Below are 25642 nucleotides of genomic sequence, written 5' to 3'. Positions count from 1 at the left end.
GTGTTGTATTACATTGATTGATTTTTAGTTTTTGAAAGAGTTTGAGCAGGAATTATGTCAGTTCTTTTTGGAAAGTTTGGTGAAATTCCCCTGTGAAGACATCTGGCCCTGGGCTTTTATGTATAGCAAGTTTTGATGCCTGATTGGATCTCTTTACTTGTGATTGGTTTGTTGAGGTCTTCTGTTTCTTCTCGGGTCAGTCTAGGTAGTTCATTGATTTCTAAGAAATTATCCTTTCCTATAAGTTGTCTGGTTTGTTGGTGTACAGTTGTTCATAGTATCCTTTTATGATTGTTAACATTTCTTTGGGATCCACAGTAATGACCTCCTCTCATTTCTGATTTTGTTTAGTTGAGTCTTCTCTCTTTTTAACTTTGTCAGTCTAGCTAAGGGTTTGTCAATCCTGTTGATCTCAAAGGACCAACTTTTGGTTTTATTTATTCTCTCTAGTATTATTATTATTATTTTTTGTTCTCCATATCATTTATTTCTGCTTTAATGTTTGTTATTTCTTTTCTTCTACTTGCTTTAGGGTTGGTTTGCTAATCATTCTCTAACTTCTTCAGTTGTTCAGTTAGATCTTTAGTTTTAGCTCTTTCTTCCTTTTTGATGTATACATTTAGAGCTAAAAATTTCCCTCTCAGCATTGCCTTCGCTGCATCCTTTAGGTTTTGTTATGTTGTGTTCTTGTTTTCATTTGTCTCTAGATTTTTACTGATTTTTCTTGTTATTTCTTCTATTTCTTCTTTGACCCACTAGTTGTTTAGGAGAAAGATCTGGTTCTTTGGTGGTTATTGATTTTTAGTTTCATTCCATTATGGTCAGAGAATGTGCTTTGAATAATTTCAGTCTTTTTAAATTTATTAAGACTTGTTTTGTGACCCAGCTTTTGGCCTGCCCTGGAGAATGTTCCACGAGCACTATAGAAGAATGCTGGTAATTTGGGATGTAATGTCTATTTATGTCTGTTAAGTCTTAATTCATTTATCACATTGATAGGTTCTCAATTTCCTTATTGGTCCTCTGTCTAGTTGTTTTATCTATACAAGAGAGTGGTGTTTTCAAGTCTCCCACTCTTATTGTAGAAACTTCTTTCACTCCCTTCAGTTTTGCCAATGTTTGTCTCGTGCTTTGGAGCTCCTTGATTGGGTGCATAAACATTTATGATTGTTATTTCTTCTTGGTGAATTGTCCCTTTAATTAATATGTAGTATCCTTTTTTGTCTCTTATATATCTTTAATTGGGGAGTTTAATGCATTCTTATTCAAAGTTATTACTGTGAAGGCAGCTCTTGAACCAACGATCTTATCCTTTGGTTTTTATTTGTCAGATCTATTCCCCCCACCGCTACCTCTTTTTTCCCTTTAAGTTACTCTTACTAATACCCTTCAGTTCTGTGCTCTTCTCTAGACCTCTCTCTCCTTCCTTTTTTTCTCAGCCGGTAGAACTTCCTTTAGTATTTCTTGCAAAGCAGATCTCTTGTTAACAAATTCTCTCAGCATTTGTTAGTCTGTGAAAATTTTAAACTCTCCCTCAATTTTGAAGGAGAGCTTTGCTGGATAAAGAATTCTTGGCTGGCAATTTTTCTCTTTCAGAATCTGAAATATGTCATACCACTCCCTTCTCACCTCCGTGGTGCCTGCTGAGTAGTCAGTGCTTAGTCTTACATGGTTTCCCTTGTGTGTAGTGAATCACTTTTCTCTTGCTGCTTTCAGGACTTTCTCCTCTTCAGCATTTGACGATCTAATTAGTGTATGGGTCAGAGTGGATCTGTTTGGATTTATTCTATTTGGAGTTCGTTGGACTTCTTTTATTTGCATATTATGGCATTTCTAAGGGTTGGGAAGTTTTCCCCAACTGTGTCCTCAAATACTCCTCCTAGCCCTTACTCTTCTGGTCTCCTTCTGGGATGCCAACAATTGTTATATTTGTGCGTTTCATGTTGTCCATCATTTCCCTGAGCTCCATTTCAAAATTTTTTTCAGCATATGTTCCTTTGTGCATTTGCATTCAATTGCCTTGTCCTCTAGTTCACTTATTCTTCTGCCTTTTCAAATCTGCTGTTGTGTGTCTCTAGTATATTTTTAATTTGATCAACAGTATCTCTTATTTCCATAAGATTTGCTATTTTTTAATTTACTTGTTCAAATTCTTTATGCTCTTCTAGAGTATCTTCTTGATGTCCTTTCTGTCTTTAGCCAACTCATTGAAGTTGTTTTGGAGATCTGTATGTACTTCTTTGATTAATTGCACTATGTTCTGTGCCTCCTCCAGCTTTTTAATTTGGTCATTTGGCTTGTTCATATCTTCTTGGGTTTTCATGTGCATTGTGATTTTCTGTTGACTTTGGGGCATTTGCTTCTCTTGATAAGTTTATTTTGGGAAATACAGGATTATTTGAAGATTTATGTAGAATTTGGCAGAGCCATGCTTGCTGGAGTGCACTTTCCCTGTCTTCCCAGCATATGGGGTCTTGAGCCACCTCTTACCTTCAAGTCAGCTTTTCCCCAACTGCATCTGCACTCTGGGCGGGGTGCAAACCAGGTGAAAATCCAATCAGTGCACCAGTTCTCCATGTGCACTGGAGACTGCCATCTCTGGGGGTGGGGGGTGGGCCCTGTGCAGTTCGGCAGGGAGTCTGCTAAGGGCACAGTGGATCTGTTGGTTCCCACGCCTCCAAGTGGATCACTCTCAGGCTGTGGGGCTGCACCTCTCACTCTCTAGCTCAAATGTGCCCCACTCCCTGCCTGCCATGTGCCTGCAAGCCTCTGGAGTGGGGGAGGGACTCCTGGTGTTTCCATGTGGCACCCTCGTCTATCCCCGCCTTTCCCCTGTGCACACCATGGACTTCTGTGGAGGAAGAGTAAATGTGGTCAACACAGGTCTACTGTTTCCCGAGTTCATTCATGCGAGCTCCCAGCCACAGGGCTGAGGAGGATTATCTCCCCAGCTAATTGCTGAGGTGGATGTGTGGGAGTGGAGAGCTGCTCCCTCCCCTTCTTAGTGTCTGGCTGCCAGCTGCCAGCCCCTAGTGGTTGTCCCGGTTGAATAAACTCACCCTGTCCTTTCAGATGTAATTTCTCCGCTTTTTCATCCAAGTCCCCACTATGTATTGTAGAGGTCCTCCTTATACCCTGACTGTTGTCCCAGGCATTTTCTGCCTTTTCTCTAGTTTTTTTTTTTCATTGAGGAGAAGCTTGCTCTGCCTCACCTATTCTGCCATATTCCTGGAAGTCTGCATATTAGATTTAGAAAGCCAAAGAAAATCTGGCTGTAACAGAAATTTATGTTGAGATAAAAATTACAAAATACTTTTTTCTTGGAGAAGTATTGGAAACTTTTTTTAGAATAATGTAAACCATAATTGTTGATAACATAAACAAGCACATAACAGATACTATTAAGGTGACCCTTGCCTTTTAATGTGTTTCAGGCAAGACTGTGATCTAATCAACGACTGCTGTTGCAAACACTACACAGGCCGTTTATTCAAGTGAGCACTTGAGAGAGCTGAAACTGAGGACAGTCCTTCTTGATTTGCTGTATTTTTCATTACCTTAAAATATGTAGCCATGTATTTAAAAATGGTTTTTTTCTCATTTGTGATGTTTAATTATCTCTTCATTTAAATATAATATAGATGTTTAGAAATTGACTTCTTGGTTGTCAATGTAATAAAAATAAGGAATAAGTAAAATGTCCCTTGTGGTTTCCAAGATGGTAACCTCTAGCTTGCCTAAGATGAGTTTGTGGAGTTCTGAGAATTTTCAAGATTGTGATATGTGTAGAGTGCTTCCAAGAACCTTAACAACAGGATGCCAGCAGAGAACACCTTCGTGAATGTGCATCAGAGAAATATATGCGTGGAATAGCCACTGTGTTTATACATAGAAAAAATGAACTCATTTCCCTTCCATTTCCCAGCACCTACTGTTTGCTAAGTGGAGAGAACCTAGAGATGTGTAAGATACAGAAGCAGCTGTCTACTGAGAGAAGACTTGCAATATAATTGTGTTGGGTAGCATAACACAAGGATTCAAAAGCATGGGGTTTAGGACTGTATGACCTGGTTCCCGGTAACTGTAATCTTGGGCAGGTACTTTACCTTTCTAAGGCCCAGCTTCCACGTATGTAAAAGAGGATATTTGTGCAGAGTTGTAGTAAGGATGAAATGAAATGATATGTTTAAAGCATTTACCACAATAACTGGCATATCACCACCAAATATTCAACATTTGCTATTATCTTCTGATAGAGTATCATAAATAGTAAAATTGAAATATTTTTAAGTGCTATGGGAACAATGATGAGGGAGCAATTCATTCTACTGAGTGTGGGATGTTCAAGAAGTTTTCACAGAGGACCCAGTGGTGGAGCTTAGCTTTGGAAGATGGATTAAAGTCCTCTGAATAGAGAAGAGAATTGCAGGCAAAAGAAGAAGCATGACAACTCAGAGACATGGAAGAACATTTTTTTAAAAGGAACAAAAGACCTGTCTGGAGCTTAAGGTTTGCCAGGCTCCAGAGGGACATGAAGGAGGAAAGATAGGCTCAGCCAATCTGGAAATGTCATGCTCAAGGTTTTGTACTTGTCTGATTGATGGTTCTCATGCATGAGAATGACTTGGCTAATCTTTGTTTTAGAAAGACCATTCCTCTTATGTGGAGGTTGATGCAAGTGGGGAAAGAATAGGAATGATTACAAAGTCAGGGTAAGAGCAATTGAGCTCCTGAAATTGGATAGTAATAGGAGAGGATGGAGAGGAGAGGATGATTTTAAAAAGTAGATTCAATAAGGTTTTTGGTAACTTTTACAATATGGGGGGAAAGGGAGTCATCAGCATGTATACCACGATTTCTAACTTGAGAAAGTTTGGCTGAGAAATGGCATTGAGTTTGAGGTGCTGCAGAGAGTGTATATAAAGCATCAGATGACAGCAGCGGGAGCCTGCTTTCTTGTGACCTTTGTGAATGAAAGCGAAATAAAGAGAATTGGAAATTATTTTGAGAGTAGCATCAGGTTTGAGTGGGAGTTAATGTTTAAACAAAATGAAATTGAGATTTTCTGAACGTTGATGATTTATTTTCATTTTCTAACCCAGAGACCATCAGAAAAGACTTGTATTTGGAATCGGTGATAAAATTTGTTGTACCAGGAATGCATACCTCTCAGAGTTACTCCCAGAAAATACCTCTAGAAGTCAGCAAAATAATGAATTAGAAGCTGGTGTTAAAGAATTTGATGGTACTTCTCATGATTTTGATAAAAATAAGAATGACTTTGAAAGTGATATTAGACTATGCAATGGAGAAATATTTTTTATAACAAATGTAAGTGATAACAGAAAATATGCTTTTTTTATTTATTAGAGATATATTTGTTTTTTTATTGCCCCAGAATTGATTCAGAATCTAATCATGTCACAGTTAACTAACATTCTTTTCCCATAATTTTTTGTTAAAGATTTTTGTATTTATGTTCATGAGGGATATTGTTTTAAGTTTTCTTGTAATATTTGGTATCTGAGTAATGCTGACCTCATAAAATAAGTTGGGAAGTGTTCCTTCATATTTTTCCTGGAGGAGTTTGTGAAGAAACATTTTAAATAAGTTTGAAGTGCTTGACTACAGAAATCAAGGCACAAAAGAGACCCTGGTGTTTTACAAGTCAGCGTCTCCTTGGATGCTGTTAAATGTAGGAAACAGAAGTGGTCACCTTTGTTCACATCATGTAGACACCTCCTAAACTTATAATCTTCTTTAAAAGCTATTAAGTAAGGAAAAGTACACTCTTTGTGAAGAGTACATACAGTCTTACATAGTCAATACAAGAAAGAAATGTGTGGACATCAAAATAACAAAGAAAACATGGCTCTCCTTCAGAGAATTCAAATGATCTCTCAAGGCCTGAAATTAAGTTTTGAGGCCTGAAAACTTCCATATGTGTTTACTAAAATATTTCGGTGTGAACACATTCACAGTCTGTCCTCAGTAGATTTTGTTAAGTCTTCTGAAATTCTTAACATGTAATGAACATGCTGTTTGACTTAAAAGTTAGTTGCATTGTATGTTCAACCGAAGAGACATGCAGAGTATTTCTGATTTGTTTTGATACAGGATGTAACTGATATAACATTTGGAAATAGAAGATTTTTGACCATTAGTAATTTGGCTGGCTTGGAAGTAACTGTGGATTTTGGAAAGCTAATGCAGTGCTGTCGCATAAAACATGCATGGGCAAGAACTATTCACACGTTTCAGGTAAGAGTGGTCCATTATAAAGCTATCCAAATAGCTCAATTGGCATAGAGCAACTAGTTCTCTTTTTAATTGTTGTTGCTTTTATTTGTTTTGAATTAGGAAACCAAGGCATAAAAGTACAGAAAATAGTATACAGACGTTAAACTTTTGCTCTGTTTGCTTTGGAATTCTTTTTATTTCCAGGAATTGGGACATATAATTAAAGCCTTATTCTTCAGGCCTTCCCTTCCCATGAGGGCCACGAAGGGTCAGGACCAGTGTTACTGGCTTTTCCTCTTGCTTCACTGTCCAGTGTGGCTTCGCATGGCACTGTGACTGATCCTGTTGCTATTTAAAATTTTGGTGTTTTGTTCATCATGGATTTTTGATTACTGAATTTTTTGGCACTCCCTTAAATTTTGTGCCTGAGGTTAGTACCTTACTAGCCTTACCTTACTAGCCTTACCTTAGAGCTGGCCCTGATTCCCTCCTTCCTCAGAAGTAACTGGGGTGTGTCATTCCCACTCATCCAGAAACAATATATACAACTGTTGTCTGTTACCAGGATTTACACAAATGGTATCATAATATTTATATCCTTTTGCATCTTGCTTTTTTTCCTTTTAATAAATTTTGAAGTACAGTTTACATACAGTAGAAGACACATATTTTAATCATATAGTTGAGTGAGTTTTGACAAATGAATTCCCTCCCTCTCCTTTTTTTTTTTTTCCCCTCAAACTTTTAATTTTGGATTGGGATGTTGGATTTACAGAAGAGTTGGGAAGATAGTACAGAGAGTTCCCATATACCCTTTACCAAGTTTCCCCTAATGTTATCTTCTTACATAACCATGGTATATTTGTCCAAGCTAAAATATTACCATTGGTACAATACTATGAACTAAACTACGTGCTTTATCCAGATGTAACAGTTTTTCCACTAGTGTCCTTTTTCTGTTTCAGAATCCAGTGTAAGCTGTCACATTGCACTTACTGCAATTTGCTTTTAAACTTTGTCTTTCTACTCTTGCATCTATTAAGTTATTTGTGACTCTATTATATTTCTCATTGTATTGAGCTCCCCTCCCTGCTTTTGGTGTGTTGCTTTAATACCAAGGCTGCATCCACCTAAATTTTTATGCATAAAAATATAGGTTGACCTATATCCTCTAGTGGTAGACAAACATTAATTAGTGGAGTTTTTTTTAAGTGATTGATGCTTTACTTATTTATTAATTTACCCCATCTCAGTTCAAAAAAGAATTTGAAATGGCTTATAAAAATGCACACAATTCAGCATATTTTTTTCCTCCACATTTTCTCCAGCACTTGTATCCCTCTGTTTATTAAACAGTTTTATTCACACACCATACATCCATCCTAAGTAAACAATCAAAGGTTCCCAGCATAATCACATAGTTTTGCATTTACCACCACAATCTATATGAGGACACAGCATAATTTTTAAAAAGATTAAAGGAAAAAAAATGAGGTCAGGTGGAAAATAATTCCTGCCAGGAGAGGGTTGGAATGTGGACATGCCCTGCTGTCCTATTTGCTTGAAAATTTAGACTGCAGATTTACCTTTAAGTTCCCTGAGGTCAAAGTTCCCAAAGCAAAGAGAGAACACAGTTAGTTGATTGTGTCCATTGGATAAACAACCCAGTTGTTAAGAAGTGCTAAGTATTCTTGGCTCTGTGATTCTGGAGAAATTTCTCCTATGAGCTTTTTTTTTTTTTTAAAGGGTTTTTATCTGCATATATATATATATATATATATTTATTTATTTATTTTCATTTTTATTGAGATTGTTAAGATACCATACAATTATCCAAAGATCCAAAGTGTACAATCACTTGCCCCTGGGTACCCTCATACAGCTGTGCATCCATCACACTTAATTTTTGTTCAATTTTTAGAAGCTTTTCATTACTCCAGACAAGAAATAAAGTGAAAGATGAAAAAAAAAAAAAAAAGAAAAGAAAAGGAAACTCTAATCCTCCCCTATCCCTAACCAACCCCCCTCAATTGTTGACTTGTAGTATTGATATAGTACATTTGTTACTGTTTATGAAAAAATGTTGAAATACTACTAACTGTAGTATATAGTTTGTAATAGGTATATAGTTCTTCCCTATATGCCCCTCTATTATTAACTTCTAATTGTATTGTCATACATTTGTTCTGGTTCATGGAAGTGATTTCTAGTATTTGTACAGTTGATCATGGCCATTGCCCACCATAGGATTCAGTTTTATACATTCCCATCTTTTGACCTCCAGCTTTCCTTCTGGTGACATACATGACTCTGAGCTTCCCCTTTCCACCTCATTCACACACCATTCGGCGCTGTTAGTTATTCTCACATCTTGCTACCAACACCCCTGTTCATTTCCAAACATTTAAGTTCATCATAATTGAACATTCTGCTCATATTAAGCAACCACTCCCCATTCTTAAGCCTCGACCTATATCTTGGTACCTTATATTTCATGTCTATGAGTTTACATATTAGTTCCTATCAGTGAGACCCTGCAATAATTGTTCTAATGTGTCTGGCTTATTTCACTCAGTATATTGCCCTCGAGGTTTTGTCATCAACCCGTTTTTTTTTTTATATGGTTATGTTCACTCACCATACATTCCATCCCAAGTAAATAATTGATGGTTTTCTGCATGGTCATACATTTATGTGTTCACCACCTTCACCATTATCTATATAAGAGCATCTACATTTCTTCCACAAGGCAGGAGGGAGAATCAAAGAAGGTAGAGAGGCAAAAGAAAGAGGAAAATAAAAAAGACAGCTAGGAAGCAGCAAAAGGAAAAATAACCTTACATCAAAGTAGAATAAAAAATCAGACAGTACCACCAATGTCAAGTGTCTAACATGCCTCCCCTATCCCCCCCTCTTATCTGCATTCACCTTGGTATATCACCTTTGTTACATTAAAGAAAGCATAATACAATGATTCTATTAGTTACAGTCTCTAGTTTATGCTGATTGCATCCCTCCCCCAGTGCCTCCCCATTTTTAACACCTTGCAAGGTTGACATTTGCTTGTTCTCCCTCGTAAAAGAGAATATTTTTACATTTTATCACCATTGTTGAATACTCTAGATTTCACCAAGTTACACAGTCCCAGTCTTTATCTTTCCTCCTTTCTTGTGGTGTCTCACATGCTCCCCACCTTCCTCTCTCAACCGTATTCATAGTTACCTTTGTTCAGTGTACTTACATTGTTGTGCTACCATCTCCCCAAATTGTGTTCCAAACCACACACTCCTGTCTTCTATCACCCTGTAGTGCTCCCTTTAGTATTTCCTGTAGGACAGGTGTCTTGTTCACAAAGTCTCTCATTGTCTGTTTGTCAGAAAATATTTTGAGCTCTCCCTCATATTCGAAGGACAGCTTTGCTGGATACAGGATTCTTGGTTGGCGGTTTTTCTCTTTCAGTATCTTAAATATATCACACCACTTCCTTCTTGCCTCCATGGTTTCTGCTGAGAGATCTCACATATTCTTATTAAGCTTCCTTTGTATGTAATGGATTGCTTTTCTCTTGCTGCTTTCAGGATTCTCTCTTTGTCTTTGACATTTGATAATCTGATTATTAAGTGTCTTGGCGTAGGTCTATTCATATCTCTTCTGTGTGGAGTATGCTGCGCTTCTTGGATCTGTAATTTTATGTCTTTCATAAGAGATGGGAAATTTTCATTAATTATTTCCTCTGTTATTGCTTTTGCCCCCTTTCCCTTCTCTTCTCCTTCTGGGACACCAATGAGACGTACATTATTGTACTTTGTTTCATCCTTGAGTTCCCGGAGACGTTGCTCATATTTTTTCATTCTTTTCTCCATCTGCTCCTTTGTGTGTAGGCTTTCAGGTGTTTTGTTCTCCAGTTCCTGAGTGTTTTCTTCTGCCTCTTGAGATCTGCTGTTGCATGTTTCCATTGTGTCTTCCATCTCTTGTGTTGTTCCTTTCATTTCCATGGATTCTACTAGTTGTGTTTTTGAACTTTTGATTTCTGCCGTATACATGCGCAGTGCTTCCTTTACAGCCTCTATCTCTTTTGCAATATCTTCTCTAAACTTTTTGAATTGATTTAGCATTAGTTGTTTAAATTCCTGTATCTCAGTTGAAGTGTATGTTTGTTCCTTTGACTGGGCCATAACTTTGTTTTTCTTAGTGTAGGTTGTAATTTTCTGTTGTCTAGGCATGGTTTCCTTGGTTATCCAAATCAAGTTTTCCCAGACCAGAACAGGCTCAGGTCCCAGAGGGAAGAGATATTCAGTATCTGGTTTCCCTGTGCGTGTGTCTTAGAAAATTGCTCCACCCTTTGATGCCTCAGGTCACTGTGCTTTTCTGCCCAGCAGGTGACGCCTGTTAGCCTATAATTCTTGACTGGTGTGAGGAGGTATGGCCGTGTTCCCCCAGGCTCTGGGGTCTGGTTCTGAATGGAAAGGGCCCCACCCCTTTCCTCCTAGAGAAGACAGAGCCCCCAGGTGGAGGTCATTAGCATTTCAGTGGTCTCTCTCTGCTTGTGCTGCCTCCACCCTTCTCCGCTTCACAGCCTTGGAAACTGAAAATGACTGGGGCTTTCTCCACTGAGCCAAAAAAGAAACAGATAGTCCCCTTCAGACCCAGTCCTAGGCGACCCTCCGGCTCTCCAAGGTCAGTCATCACCCAAAGCCTCTGTCTGTTTTTTGGGGCTGCGTACCTGTAGTGAGCAGTTCATACTCGCTACTTAAAACCCCAGTTGGAGCTCAGCTGAGCTATATTTGCTTGCTGGGAGAGAGCTTCTCTCTGGCACCACGAGGCTTTGCAGCTTGGGCTATGGGGGAGGGGGTCCCACGACTTGGTTCTGCAGGTTTTACTTACAGATTTTATGCTGTGTTCTCGGGCATTCCTCCCAATTCAGGTTGGTGTATGATGAGTGGATGGTCTCGTTTGTCCCCCTGCAGTTATTCTGGATTATTTACTAGTTGTTTCTGGTTTTTTGTAGTTGTTTCAGGGGGACTACTTAGCTTCCACTCTTCTCTATGCCACCATCTTGCCCCTCCTTCCTATGAGCTTTTTGATGGGGTCTTTGTGAATTCTGGAAACATGTCCTTCAATTTTGGGAAATTTTCTTGAATACAATTTCTTTAAAGATTTTATCCTCAGTTTTCCTTGCTGTGTCCTTCTGGAACCCCTATCATTTGAATATTAGACCTATAGGACTGGTTACCTAAATTTTAAAAATTGTTTTCTCTTATTTTCCATCTCTATCATTTTGCTCCACTTTCCAAGACATTTCTTCTTTATAATACAACCTTTCAATTGCATTTCTGCTCATATTTTTAGTTTCCAGGACTTATTTTTTGTTCTCTGGATGTTCCTTTCATTGCATCCGGCTCTTGTTTCATGATTGGAATAGTATCTCTCACTTTGGAGGACATTCATGATTGTTTTCTTGTTGCAACACAGTCTGTTTCCTCCAAGTTCTATTCAGTTCAACAAATATTTGTTGAGTCAGACTCTGTTCTCAGCCCTTGGTATAGGTCAGTCCACAGACAGACAGAAATCCCTGCCGTCATGAAGCTTAGTTTGGTGGAGGAGGGGATACAGACAGATATAATTAACAAAAAAATTAAAAAAGTGTATGTTTTTTTAGAAGGTGGTACATGCTATGGAAAGGGGTGGGTGGGTGGGGTGTGCAGATTGTAATTTTAAATCGATCGTCCGGTAGGCCTCATTGAGAAGGTGGCATTTGAACGAACACTTGAAGGAAGTAAAGAAGTTAAGCATGTGAGTATCTGGGAGACAGCATTCTAGGTAGAGGGCCGGGATTCTCAGGTGGGAACTCCTCTGGTGTGCTCGAGGAACAGGAACAGCAAGGAGGCCAGGAAGAGTGACAGGAGATGAGACCAGAGCGGTAACGTGGGATGTAGGGGCTGGGGGCCAGGTCACCTGGGGCCTTTCAGGCCTGTGCTGTCTGTTGTGGTAGCCACGAGCCACGTGTGGCTCTTGTACACTTGGAATGTGGCTAGAGTGACTGAAGAATTGAACTTGAATTTAATGTAAATTTAAAAACTGATACTAGATTCAGTCATTGGAAAGCTTCTTAACATCTTGGATTATGAGAATCTACGATTATTTATCAACTGAAAATTCTATGGACTCTAAATACAGATGAAGTATTTCTGATAAAAATTTAGCATTGAGTTATAATGTCCTATGAGTATAAAATACTCATCAGATTTCAAAGACTTAAATGTATACTGTTTGTTCCTTTACAGAAAAAGTTTTCTGATCTCTGCTCTAAGGTCAATGTAGATTTGCAGATTCTAAGTCTATAAAATTGTAAAGGGCAATTCATACAAGTAGATGGGTTTTGAAACAAATTCAGAGAGCAGAAATAGACATAGTTGAAAATGAATATATAAAACTTGGCTTTCTTAAAAAGTCTGAAGTTCTAATGATTTGCAAAAGCATTGAAAAAATGGGTGAAGAATTTAAAGCAGGTCACTGAGGTGGAATTAGGTGTCCATGTCCTGCTGTCTGAGTGGATTTAGGTGATGTCCCAAGGTACAGAAAACCAGGGTGAACAGACTTTTGGACTGCTGCAGTGTCACCTTTAATTTTTACCATAATTCATTCAGTGAGGCAGGCACTGGGGAAAGAACAGTGAGCAAGATAGATGTGATCCCAACTTCACAGAGCTTATAATCTACTGAGGAATGCAATTAAGAAGGCAGAGGGATACATTCAATTCTGGTAAAAATTCTATGATAGAGGAAGTGCAAGGGTGCATAGAAAGAGCTGCTAATCCAGAAGTGGCCCAGAGGGAGGCAAAGGAGTGAGGAACTATGACAGGATCTGGAAAAAGTTCACATGCCAGATGGAGCATGGTTCATGGGGAAAAATAAGAGGAAGAAGGAGGGAGAGGAGTGGGGACAGGACTGGCTCTTGAAAGCCTTTGAGCCACATTAAGGAGTTTTGCCTTTATTTTGAGACCTGGGAGCCGTTACAGGGTTTTAAGCAGAGCCTGACATGTGGATTTGCGTTTTATAAATATCACTGTGGCTGCTGTGAGGACGATGGATGTATTGGAGTAAGCGTAGATCCCGGGGGACTGGTTATGAGGCTCTTAAATTTTTCTCAGAGTTGCTTAATTGATGCTTAAGAAGCAGAATAGCTAAGTTCAGGTTGACATTTACCTACTTAGAAGTATTGGGTACAAAGTCCAAGGGGAGATATGGTGCTGTAAATCTATAAAATCTATTTAGTATTTGTATAATCAAGTATCATTTAAGTCAAATCCTGTGACCAAGCAACACTGGGAAGAAGTATTTATCAAACTTTTATGGTCTGAGGAATTGGCTCAAACTCTCTCTGGGGAGACAGAAGTGCTGTGTAAGAGTTCTTCATTGTGGATCTGTAATGTCTACGTGCCCCATCTTTTTTTTTTTTTTTTTTTTTTTAATTAAATTCAGTTTTATTGAAATACATTCACACACCATACAATCATCCATGATATACAATCCACTGTCCACAGTATGATAACATAGTTATGCGTTCATCACCACAATCTATCTCTGAACATTTTCCTTACATCAGAAAGAACCAGAACAAGAATAAAAAATAAAAGTGAAAAAAGAACACGCAAATCATACTCCCATCCCACCCCATTTGTCCTTTAGTTTTTATCCCCATTCCTCCATTCATCCATACACTAGATAAAGGGGGTGTGATCCACAAGGTCTTTACAATCACACTGTCACCCCTTGTAATCTACATTATTATATAATTGTGTTCAGGAGTCCAGACTGCTGGGTTGGAGTTTGGTAGTTTCAGGTATTTACTTCTAGCTATTCCAATTCATTAAATCCTAAGAGGTGTTATCTATATAGTGCATAAAAATGTCCACCAGAGTGACCTCTCGACTCCATTTGGAATCTCTCAGCCACTAAAACTACTTCGTCTCATTTTGCATCCCCCTTTTGGTCAAGAAGATACTCTCAGTCCCACGATGCCGGGTCCGCATTCATCCCTGGGAGTCATACTCTGCGTTGCCAGGGAGATTTACATCCCTGTACATGCCCCATCTTGTCAGTTGTCTTCTCAGAATTCTTGTTTGGCAGGGGGAATGCTAGAGCTTCAGGAGAGATAGTTCAAACCACTTCTTACTTGATGTTGGTATGGGGACTGCTGATCTAAAAACAGAGGCACTACAAATAGCCACAAACTTGGTTGACCATGGTGGCTATATAAGATATTGCACAATGCCATTCTCCCACAAACTCTTTGAACAACTAGTAACAACTGATAGAGCCATTTTCCTCAGAACTCTGGTAAACAGTTAAAGGCTTGTGTAGTAACCAGGCTAAGGCCGAATCAACAAACCACAGCTTAAAAAATTGTAGAAGCTTGTGGTGCCTTTTTTGGCCCCTCCCTAGCCTCTTCTCTGGTGCAGCATGGAACCAGCATACACTTCTATTGTGGGTCCCTGATTTTGTTCCGCAGGGGGCAGAGTGACCCCTATGTGCATACAGTGGTGCCTATATATTGATGCTAGTCTGTTTGGAGGCATCCTGAGAGACTGAACCAGGAAATTCATCTTGGGCTTGTCCTCCCAGAACTTGTCCTGCAGGCGGAAGCAGCTTGCAGATAGCTAGAGCAGTGTAAGAAACAGTTATGTCTGTGCAGTGTGGGGCAAAGGATTATCTGCTTTAAGTCATAAAGTAGAGCAGTCCAGAGGGGAAGGTGTGGGGGGAGAAAGTCTATTCCATAGAGAATAGAGGAGGCATTTGAATTCCTCCAAACTAGGCAATCCCTCAAGCCACAAGCAAGCACGGTCTCAGGACAAGACACAGGCTCAGAAAAGATGAAGAGGACCTTGCATTTCAAATTTGTCTCAAGCTGGTATTCTTGATAGGAGGGCTAAACTCTGAAGAGAGCACCAGCCAATGCAGAGCCAATTTACAAAGACTGAAAAATGTTTTTTTTTGTGTTTTTGTTTTTGTTAGTTTCTTGCACTCAGGGAAATCCCTGCCATATTGCTAGCTGAGCATAAACTTAAAGAACAGATAGCTCAGGGACTAAATCCCAGAAAACACTTTACAATATTAAAGTATACAGTGTGCAACAAAAGATTACAAGATAAACAAAGAAACAGGAAATGATGGCCCATCCGAAGGAACAATGTGAGAGTGCAGAAACCATTGATGAAGAAGATCAGACTTTGGACCTGCCAGACAAAGACTTTAAAAAAATGATCCTCAATAGGCTCAAGGAGATAAAGAACACTGAGAAAGAAGTAAAGCATATCAGGCAAACAATGAATATACAATATGATGCTCTCAATAAAAAGATAAAAAATTTAAAAAGGAACAAAGAAGGTCACTATATACTGATAAAAGAGTCAATTCAAAGACAAAACAATTATAAGAAATATGTATGCACCTAAGGGCAGAGCCCTAAAATATATGATGTAAATATTGACAAATTTAAGGGGAGAAATAGAAGGTGCTACGTTAATAGTAGGAGACTTCAACACACTATTTTCAGTAAGGGATAGGACATCTAGAGAGAAAATAAACAAGGAAATAGAAGACTTAAACAATACTGTAAACCAAGTAGACCTAACAGACATATATAGAACTATTCACCCAACAGCAGCAAAATACATGTTTTTCTTTAGGGCACTTGGGTCATTCTCAAGGATAGACTATATGTTAGGTCACAAAATGAGTCTCAATAAATTAAAAAATATTGAAAAAAATCATACAATATATCTTCTTTAACCACAATGGAATAAGCTAGAAATAACAGAGGGAGAACTGGAGAATTCACAATTATGTGGAAATTAAACAACCCAATCTTATACAACCAGTGGTTCAAAGGAGAAATCATGAGGGAAATTAGGAACTGTCTTGAAATGAATGAGAACAAAAACACAGCATACCAAAATTTATGGGATGCAGCAAAGGCAGGCCTGGAAGGAAATTTATAGCTCCAAAAGCTTGTATAAAAAAGAAGGATCTCAAATCAGAGATGTTATCTTACAACTGGAGGATCTAGAAAAAGAAGATCACACTAATCCCAAAGCAAGTGGAAGGAAATAATGATTAGAGCACAGAGAAATAAAACAGTGAATAAAAAGAAAAAAAAATAGAGAATCGAAACCAAAAGTAGATTCTTTGAAAATATCAGTAAAATGAACAAGCCTTTTGCTAGACTGGCAAATAAATAGAGGACACAACTAACTAAAATCGGATATGAAAGGGAAGGCCCTACTACCAACCCCACAGAAATGAAAAGTGTAAGAGAATACTGTGAAAAACTGGACAAATCCTAGAAATACCCAAACTACCTGCACTGACTGGTGTAGAATTAGAAGATCTTAACAGACCAGTAAAGGGATTGAATCAGAAATGAAAACCTCCCAACAAAGAAAAGCCCAGGACCAGATGGCTTCACTGGTGAATTTTTCCAAACATTCCAAGAATAATTAACACTAATCCTGATCAGCTCTTCCAAAAAATTGAAGAGGAGGATTACTCCTTAACTCATTCTATGAGGCCTACATCACCCTCATACCAAAGCCAGATAAAGACACCAAAAGAAAGAAAATTACATACCAATATCCATTGTGAATATAGATGCAGAATTCCCACAGCCTCCTTTGCAGAAATGAGGAGACAATCATTAAATTTATATGGAATTGTAAAGTGCCCTATATAGCCAAAATCATTTTGAAAAAGAACAAAGTTGGAAGGCTCACACTTCCTGATTTTAAAACTTATTGCAAAGCTACAGTAGTCAAAACAGCACAAGGTACTGGCACAAGGACAGAAATATAGACAAATGGAATTGAATTGAGTTCAGAAATTAACCCTCCTACCCATGGCTAATTAATTTTTGACAGTTAATTTTCTTAATTGGGAAGGAATAGTTTCTTCAAGAAGTGGTCCTGGGGAAATTGGATATCCATATGCAAAAGAGAGAAGGTGGACCACTCCTTCACACCATATACAAATATTAACTCAAAACATGTGAAGGACCTAAACATAAGAATCAAAACTATAGAATTTCTAGAAGAAAACAGGGATACAATTTCAGGGCCTTGTGTTAGACAATGGTTTCTTAGACTTAACAGCAAAAGCCTGGGCAGCAAAAGAAAAAAATAAATGGAACTTCATCAATATTAAAAACTTTTGTGCATCAAAGGACTTCATCATGAAAGTAAAAAAAACCTACAGAATGGGAGAAAATATTTGGAGACCATGTATCCGATAAAGGTTTACAATCCAGAATATATAAAGAAATAACTCAACAACAAAAAGACAACCTAATTTTAAAATGGGCAAAATAGTTCAATAGACATTTCTCGAAAGAAGATATACAAAGGGCCAAAAAGCTCATCAAAAGATGCTCAGCATTACTAGCCATTAGGCAAATGCAAATCAAAACAATCATGAGATATCACTTCACATCCACTAGAATGACTACTCTTTAAAAATTGAAAATTAAGTGTTGGAGAGGATGCGGAGAAATAGGAACACTCATTCATTGTTGGTGGGAATGTAAAATAGTGCAGCTGCTGTGGGAAACAGTTTGGCATTTTCTCAGAGAGTTAAGTGGAGAATTATCATTGCACCTTGCAATCCCACTACTAGGTATGTACCCCAAAGAATTGAAAGCAGGGTCTTGAACAGATATTTTCACACTGCTATTCATAGTAGCATTATTCACAGTTGTCAAAAGATGGAAGCAGTCCAAGTGCATGTCAACATGAATGGAAAAACGAATGTGGTATATTCATACAATGGGTTATTTTTTAGCAGTATAAAGTAATGAAGTTCTGATACATGTGACAACATGGATGAATCTGGAAGACATCATGTTGAGTGAAGAGAGCCAGACAGAAAAGGACAAATATTGTAAAATCTCACTGATGTGAAATAATTAGAATAAGCAAATCCATAGAGTCAGAAACTAGAAAACAGCTTACCAGGTGTGGGCGCAAGGGTGGTGAATGTGTAGTTTGTGCTTAATTAGTACAGGATTTCTGTTTGGGGTGATGGAAAAGTTTTGATAATGTGTAATGGTAATGGCAACTCAACACTGTGAATGTAATTAACACCACTGAATTATATATTTAAATTTGGTTAAAAGGAGAGATTGTGGTAGGTTTATTTATTTTACTAGGATAAAAAGTTTTTAAAAACCCATAGGACTTGGGGCTGTCGAGCTGTAACCCAGTAGCCTTGATTCCTGAAGATGAATTTATTTAAAAGAAAAAATAATAATAGCTTCAAAACTTAAAATTGTTTTCGCACAGTTACATGGTGATGGCTCTTTTTCTTGCCTTTACAATTCTTGGTTTGCCTAAAATTAAAAAGTGTATTGTTTATCACGATAAAAGTAATAAGTGGTGGAGAGGATCTAAGATGGCGGCATAGAGAGGAGTGGAAGCTAGTTAGTCCCCCTGGAACAACTGAAAAAAAAACCCAGAAACAACTAGTAAGTAATCCAGAATAACTGCAGGGGGACAAATGTGACTGTCCACTCATCATACACTAAACTGAATTGGGAGGAATGCCTGAGATCACAGCATAAAATCTGTAAGTAAAAACTGCGGATCCAAGTTGGGAAACCCCTCCCCCGAAAGCCTGAGCTGCAAAGCCTTGTGGTGCTAGAGAGACGCACTCTCCCAGCAAGTGAATATAGCTTAGCTGAGCTCCAACTGGGGTTTTAATTCACGAGTGTGAACTGCTCACTACGAGCTACGAATCCCCAACAAGCAGACAGAGGCTTTTGGTGACGACTAACCTTGCAGAGCCGGAGGGTTGCCGTGGACTAGCCCTGAAGGGGACTTTCTGTTCCTTTTCAGCTGAGTGGAGAAAGCCTCAGCCATTTTCAGTTCCCAGTGCTTTGACCCAGACAAGGGTGGAGATGGCACAGGGAGAGAGAGACAATTGAAATGCTAGTGACCTCCCCTTAGGGGATCTAACTTCTCTAAGAGGAAAGGGGTGGGGCCCAGCTCTACTACCCACCTTCCATTCAGAACCAGACCCCAGAGCCTGGGGGAAAATAGCCACAGGCCACACATCCTTACACCAGTCTGGAGTTACAGGCTGACAGGCAGCACCTGCTGGGCAGGAAAGCACAGTGACCTGAGGCATCACAGGGTGTACCAATTTTCTAATACACACCCTCAGGGAAACCGGATACTGAATATTTCTTCCTTCTGGGGCCTGAGCCCATTCTGGTCTGGGAAAACCTGATTGGGGTAACCAAGGAAACCATGCCTAGACAACAGAAAACTACAGCCTACACTAAGAAAAATGAAGTTATGGCTCAGTCAAAGGAAGAAACTTACACTTCAGCTGAGATACAGGAATTGAAACAACTAATAATAAGTCAATTCAAAAAGTTTAGGGAAGATATGGTGAAAGAGCTGTACTGTATAATGAAAACACTGGATGTACCTAAGGTAGAAATTGAAAGTTCGAAAAACCAACTGGCAGAATCTATGGAAATGAAAGGCACAACACAAGAGATGAAAGATACAACGGAAACATACAACAGCAGATCTCAAGAGGCAGAAGAAAACACTGAGGAACTGGAGAACAAGGCACCTGAAAGCCTATACACAAAAGAGCAGATAGAGAAAAGAATGGAAAAATACGAGCAACATTTCCAGGAACTTAAGGACAAAATGAAAAGCAAGAATGTACGTGTTGGTGTCCCAGAAGGAGAAGAGAAGGGAAGAGAGGCAGAAGCAATAATAGAGGAAATAATCAACAAAAATTTCCCATTTCTTATGAAGACATAAAATTACGGATCCAAGAAGCCCAGCATACCCCAAAAAGAATAGATCTGAATAGGCCTATGCCAAGACACTTAATAATCAGATAATCAAATGTCAAAGATAAACAGAGAGTCCTGAAAGCAGCAAGAGAAAAGTGCTTTATCACATACAGAGGAAGCTTGATGAGACTATGTGAGGATTTCTCAATAGAAACTGTGGAGGCTAGAAGGAAGTGGGGTGATATATTTAAGACACTGAAAGAGAAAAACATCAACCAAGAATCCTATATCCAGCAAAACTATCCTTCAGATATGAGGGAGAGCTTAAAATATTCTCTGACAAACAGACAGTGAGAGTTTGTGAACAGGATACCTGCTCTACAGGAAACACTAAAGGAAGCACTGCATACAGAAAGGACAAGACAGTAGTGAGAAGTTTGGAAAACAATTATGGGAGATAGTAGCACAGCCACACTGTGCTTTGTACACTGAACAAAGATGACTGTGAATATTGTTGAAAGAGGAAGGCTGAGACCATGTGTGACCCAAGAGCAAAAGACGAACAATAAAGAATGGGACTGTGTAACTCAGGGAAACCTAGGGTGCTCAACGATTGTAATAAAAGGTACAAATATGTTTTATGAGGTAGAACAAGTGAATATCAACATTGCCAGATGTTAAAAGTAGGGTGGGATTGGGGGGAAAATACAGTCAATGCAAACTAGAGACTATACTTAACAGAAACATTGTATTATGCTTCCCTAATATAAAAAAGGCAATATACCAAAGCTAAATGCATATGGTGGGGGAGGGCGGGTAAGGGAAGGGTATGGGACTCCTGGCATTGGTGATGTTGTCTGACTCTTTATTCTACTTCAGGTTAATGCTGTCTTTCTTTTGGTTACTTTCTAGCTATCAAGTTTTTTTGTTTGTTTTTCTTTTCTCTCTTCCTCTTTTCTTTTTCTTTTGCCTCTCTACCTTCTTTCACTCTTCCTTGTCTTTGTGGAAGAAATGGAGATGTCTGTATATAGAGAGTGGTGATGGTGCTGAATACTAAATATGTGACTATACAGGGAACCAACGATTGTTTACTTAGGATGGAATGTATGGTGTGTGTACAAAACCATCTTAAAATAAATGGGTTGATGAAGAAACCTTGACTGCACTATATTGAATGAAATAAGACAGACACTTAAGGGCAAATATTGCAGGTCTCACTGATATGAACTAATTATAATATGTAAACTCATAGACATGAAATATAAGTTACCAGGATATAGAATGAGGCTAAAGAATGGGGAGCGGTTGCTTATTATGAGCAGAATGTTCAACTAAGGTGAACTTAAATGTTTGGAAATGGACAGCAGTGATGGTTGCATGTTGTGAGAATAACTAACAGTGCTGAAAGGGGTGTGAAGGTGGTGGAAAGGGGAAGCTCAGAGTCACACATGTCACCAGAAGGAAAGTTGGAGGGTAAAAGATGGAGATGTATAAAACAGTGAATCTTGTGGTGGACAATGTCTGTGATTAACCATACAAATATTAGAAATCTCTTTCACGAACTAGAACAAATGTATGACACTATAACTAGAAGTTAATAATAGAGAGGTATATAGGAAAAAAATATATACCTGTTACAAACTATATACTACAGTTAGTAGTATTTTAACATTCTTTCATCAACAGTAACAAATGTGTTATACCAAAACTATGAATCAATAAGGGAGGGTGCTGTGGTTAGGGGTATGGGAGGATCTGAGTTTCCTTTTTTTTGTCTTTATTTCTTTTCTGGAGTAGTGAAAATGTTCTAAAATTTGAAAAAAAAAGTTAATTGTGTTGATGGATACACAGCTTTATTGTGGTGCCATGGCAATTGATTGTACACTTTGGGTCTTTGGATAGTTGTATGGTATGTGAACAAATCTCAGTTAAAAACAAATTAAAAAAAATATATATATATATATACACATATATATATAAAAGTAGTAAGTGGTTCAACAGTGGGAAAATAGAGAAAAGTAGAGGAAAAAAATTATGCATAGACTCACCGTTTGTAGACAATTTCTTTAAAATTTTGTTACAGTACTTCCTTACCTTTTTTGTGATTAATTTTATTTTGTGTTTTGTATTTATGATCATTTTTATGTACTTTTTAAATTATCAGACTAATTTTTTGAGTGTTACGAAGTCATGACCCTTTTATATTATTTGTAACCACTTTTAGAAATTTTGTCATTTTTAAAGCATCTTTGAAATTTGCAAAATAGTATATCAGATATATATGTGTGTATGTTTGCATATACACATGCAAGTATACACGTTTACTTATCTATCATTATATATTTAGGTTCCCCATTTTTTTTTTTCATTGTAAGTAACAATGGGGTAACACATTTACACATAAAGCCTTACAGCCATTTTCAAATTCTTTTATTAGGGATGATTTAGCTTGGTATGCAGCCTTTAAAGTTTGATTCTGGGCTTCTCCAAGCCATGTGTGGCCCTTCGAGGCCTGAATGTAGCAGCATAATTAGCAAATTCAAATTCTTGACTCGTGAATAAAATGGACCTGTTGATGGATTTATGTGAATGGGCTGGCTAGGGAGACGGTGTTCAGAGCTCTTTGAGGACCGTCTGTTGTCCATGCTTGTAAACTGAGGAACTGTGTTAAGTCTTGATAATGTGTGGTTGCCTCCTAGGGATCTGAGGAGCACACGGTGGTCTACGTGGTTGGGAAGGCGGGCCGCCAGCACTGGCAGCACGTTTACACAGCGGTGACCAGGGGCCGCTGCCGAGTGTATGTCATTGCTGAAGAGGCTCAGCTCCAGAGCGCCATCAGGAGACACAGTGTTCCCAGAAAAACACGCTTAAAACATTTTTTGCAAAACAAGCTCTCCATTAGCTGCGCATCTCCAGCAGAACATCCGTCTCCCTCAAAAAGCTCTGGAGAAAGTAGAGGACACAATTCACAGCCATGGGCATCACCACTCCCTGCAGTCATGGCTGACGCCATGATGAACAATGCCACTGAAAGGCAGGCCTCTGTGGCTGATGGTGGCATGTCCACTTCTCCTGAAAGATGGAGATTATCTTTATTCGAAGAAGGGGATACGGATGAGGAGCCATCAAAATCGCGAGGGTTCAAAAGAACCTGTGGTGGGAATGATGCGGAAAGTCCAAGCAAAGTTCTTATGGTAGGTGTGATGTTAGAATGCGCTTGTTTTACTTAAATATTGCCAACTTCAGTGTGCTTGTAAATGACTGTGTTTTTACCAGCCTTACATGGTACTGTAGAACTTACAAAAACTGTTCTCTTCTCTGTCAAATTTCCCCTCTCCTTTGCCCAGTTGATTAGAGCATTCTTTGTCTGTGCTTGAGGCTGGTACTTAAGGCAACCTTGGATTGATGGGTGAGGGTGTGGCAGAAGAAACCTCTTTGTCATCCTGCACCTTATTTCCACATATTTGCCTTCTTTGTCCAGGTCCCCTCTCTCCCTCAACACATGCACACAGACAGAGGCCCTAATTTCACTTTTATCCGAACAGCCCCCTTGAAACTCCTTATGACAGTGATCTTGTCAACTTCAGAGACCTTTTCTTAGGCTTGCCTTGTTCTTCTTGACTTTTTTTCCCTGCCTTTTAATAGTTTCAACCACCACTGCTATTTCAGTGTTTGCTTCCCTTGATTTTGGCATTACATTATCTGATTTTTCCAACCCCTCTCTGTCTCATCTACTTTTTGTTTCTTCACTCCTTTTCTTCTTCCCATCTGCTAACTGGACACGTGTCCCTAAAATTCAGTTCCTTATTCGTTTGAGAACTGATACCATTATCAGGGTTTCTGCCATCACCTTTCCACAGGTGATTTGTTCAACAGATGGTTTTCAACCATCTACTACATTCCAGGCACTGGGAATTCACAGTAAGCTACGGCTTTCACTGTGGCACTGATTGCCCATGATAGAGACAGGCGGTTATGTAAGTAACTTGTTGATTAACTTAAAGCCCTTAACACCGAACAAGTGCTTGTTTCAAGAGACTAATTTTCTGGAATCACAAGCCTAACATCTTACTCTCTCCCAGTTTCCCCATTTTAAATGCTGTTCTCCCAGATTTTACACAATTTCAAAATCTTGGAGTCACCTAGACTCATGTTGCTTTCACCCTCGACTTCCATCCAGACTATTGCTAGGTTTTATTGCAAAATGTCTGTCTCAGGGATTTCTGGCCTATTTTAAGTCCTTATGTTGGACAACTGATTAAGTGGCCACCCTCCTTCCTCTTGTACCCATTCTCCTAATACAGTCTGCACATTGTTACCAAATTAACCCCCCATTAAGTATCAGCTCACTTCTTGGTTCAGAAGCCTTCACTGGCTTCCCAGTGCTTACAACATAAATTCTAGACTAGTTGACTTAGTATTTAAGACCTTTCTCAGTTTGATTCCAGCTCTTTCAACTTCCTTTCCCACTATTTATTTATTTATTTATTTATTTTTCTGTTTTAATCAAACTTAGTCTCATCTCTTCCCTTTGGCTCTTACTGGATGACTTGACTTGAAAGTCTCCTTCTCTCTGCCTTCCCTCATTTAGCATTTGAAAAATATTTAACTTTCTGCTAGTCACTGGTCTAATCCTGGCTCATGGACCTTACCTCAATGGGTGGACCATAGACAATAAATACAGGAGAAAATTATTTCAAACCAAGGAGTCTATGGAGAAAATGAAACAAGGTGATGAGGTAGGAACTGGGGTGTGGGGTGTGTGTGCTACTTTGGCCGTGGTGACCAGGTGAGGAGGTGACCTGTGAGCTGAGGACTGAACGTTGCGAAGGAGCCAGCTGTGTGAGGTTCCAAGGAAGAGTTTTCCAGGCAGAGGACACAGAAGATGTGAAATCTGAAAAGGGGATGATCTTATCTGAAGAGGAAGGAAGGCCAGCATGGCTAGTGAATGAGGAATACGGTGTAGTTGATGATGTTGAAGAGATGGACAGGGCCATAGGAGAGGGTTGGGATTTTATTCTACTTGCAGTGAGAATCCACTGGAGGGTTATAAGCAGGGGTGTCATGTCAGCCAATTGTATGCTTAAAAACGATCACTCAGACTACTCTGGTGAGTGAACTATGGAAAGTAAAGTGGAAGCAAGGAGAGCAGTCAGGAGGTTGTTCTGGGGAAAGCCTGATGACAGAGCAGTGAGGGTAATGAAACGTGGTTGGATTCTGGATGCATTTTGGACATGCATCCTTTAGCCTTGCTCATTAGATGAGCGAGTAAAAAAAAAAAAAAAAAAAAAAAATCCAGAATGATTCCTGGGTTTTTGGAGCAGTTGAGTGAATAGAATTGTCATATCCTGAGATGGGGAAGATGTGAGGAGATTTGTGTTTGGGGGAAATGAAAAGTTCTCCTTTGTTTAAGGTGTCCTTTAGACAATAAGTGGAGATGTTGAGTAAGTCAGTGATTAGTAGAGGAGTTTGGAGACTCAGGGAGGGCTGGGATGTGAATCTTGGGGTCATTAGCATCTGGTAGTATTTAAAGCCATAGGACTAGGTGAGTTAATTTCAGGAAAGACCACAGACACAGTTGGAGGTTTTGGGATACTGG

The 25642-nt window shown here is 38.9% G+C and overlaps 1 protein-coding gene across 2 annotated transcripts in view; it reads left to right on the top strand.

The window, feature by feature from the left end:
* Positions 1 to 25642, top strand: part of HELB (DNA helicase B) — a 75952-nt gene that overhangs the window by 44899 nt on the left and 5411 nt on the right. For both annotated transcript variants that reach the window (XM_037846797.1, XM_037846799.1), the window contains exons 9-12: positions 3435 to 3494; positions 5103 to 5331; positions 6118 to 6261; positions 22743 to 23237. In XM_037846797.1, coding sequence (XP_037702725.1) covers positions 3435 to 3494; positions 5103 to 5331; positions 6118 to 6261; positions 22743 to 23237 — 928 coding nt within the window. The remainder of the gene's footprint in view (positions 1 to 3434; positions 3495 to 5102; positions 5332 to 6117; positions 6262 to 22742; positions 23238 to 25642) is intronic.

Source organism: Choloepus didactylus, chromosome 8 (genome assembly GCF_015220235.1).
Source record: "Choloepus didactylus isolate mChoDid1 chromosome 8, mChoDid1.pri, whole genome shotgun sequence".
NCBI lineage: Eukaryota > Metazoa > Chordata > Mammalia > Pilosa > Megalonychidae > Choloepus > Choloepus didactylus.
The sequence above is the reverse complement of the archived record's forward strand: the minus strand, read 5'-3'. Positions and strand labels throughout refer to the sequence as shown.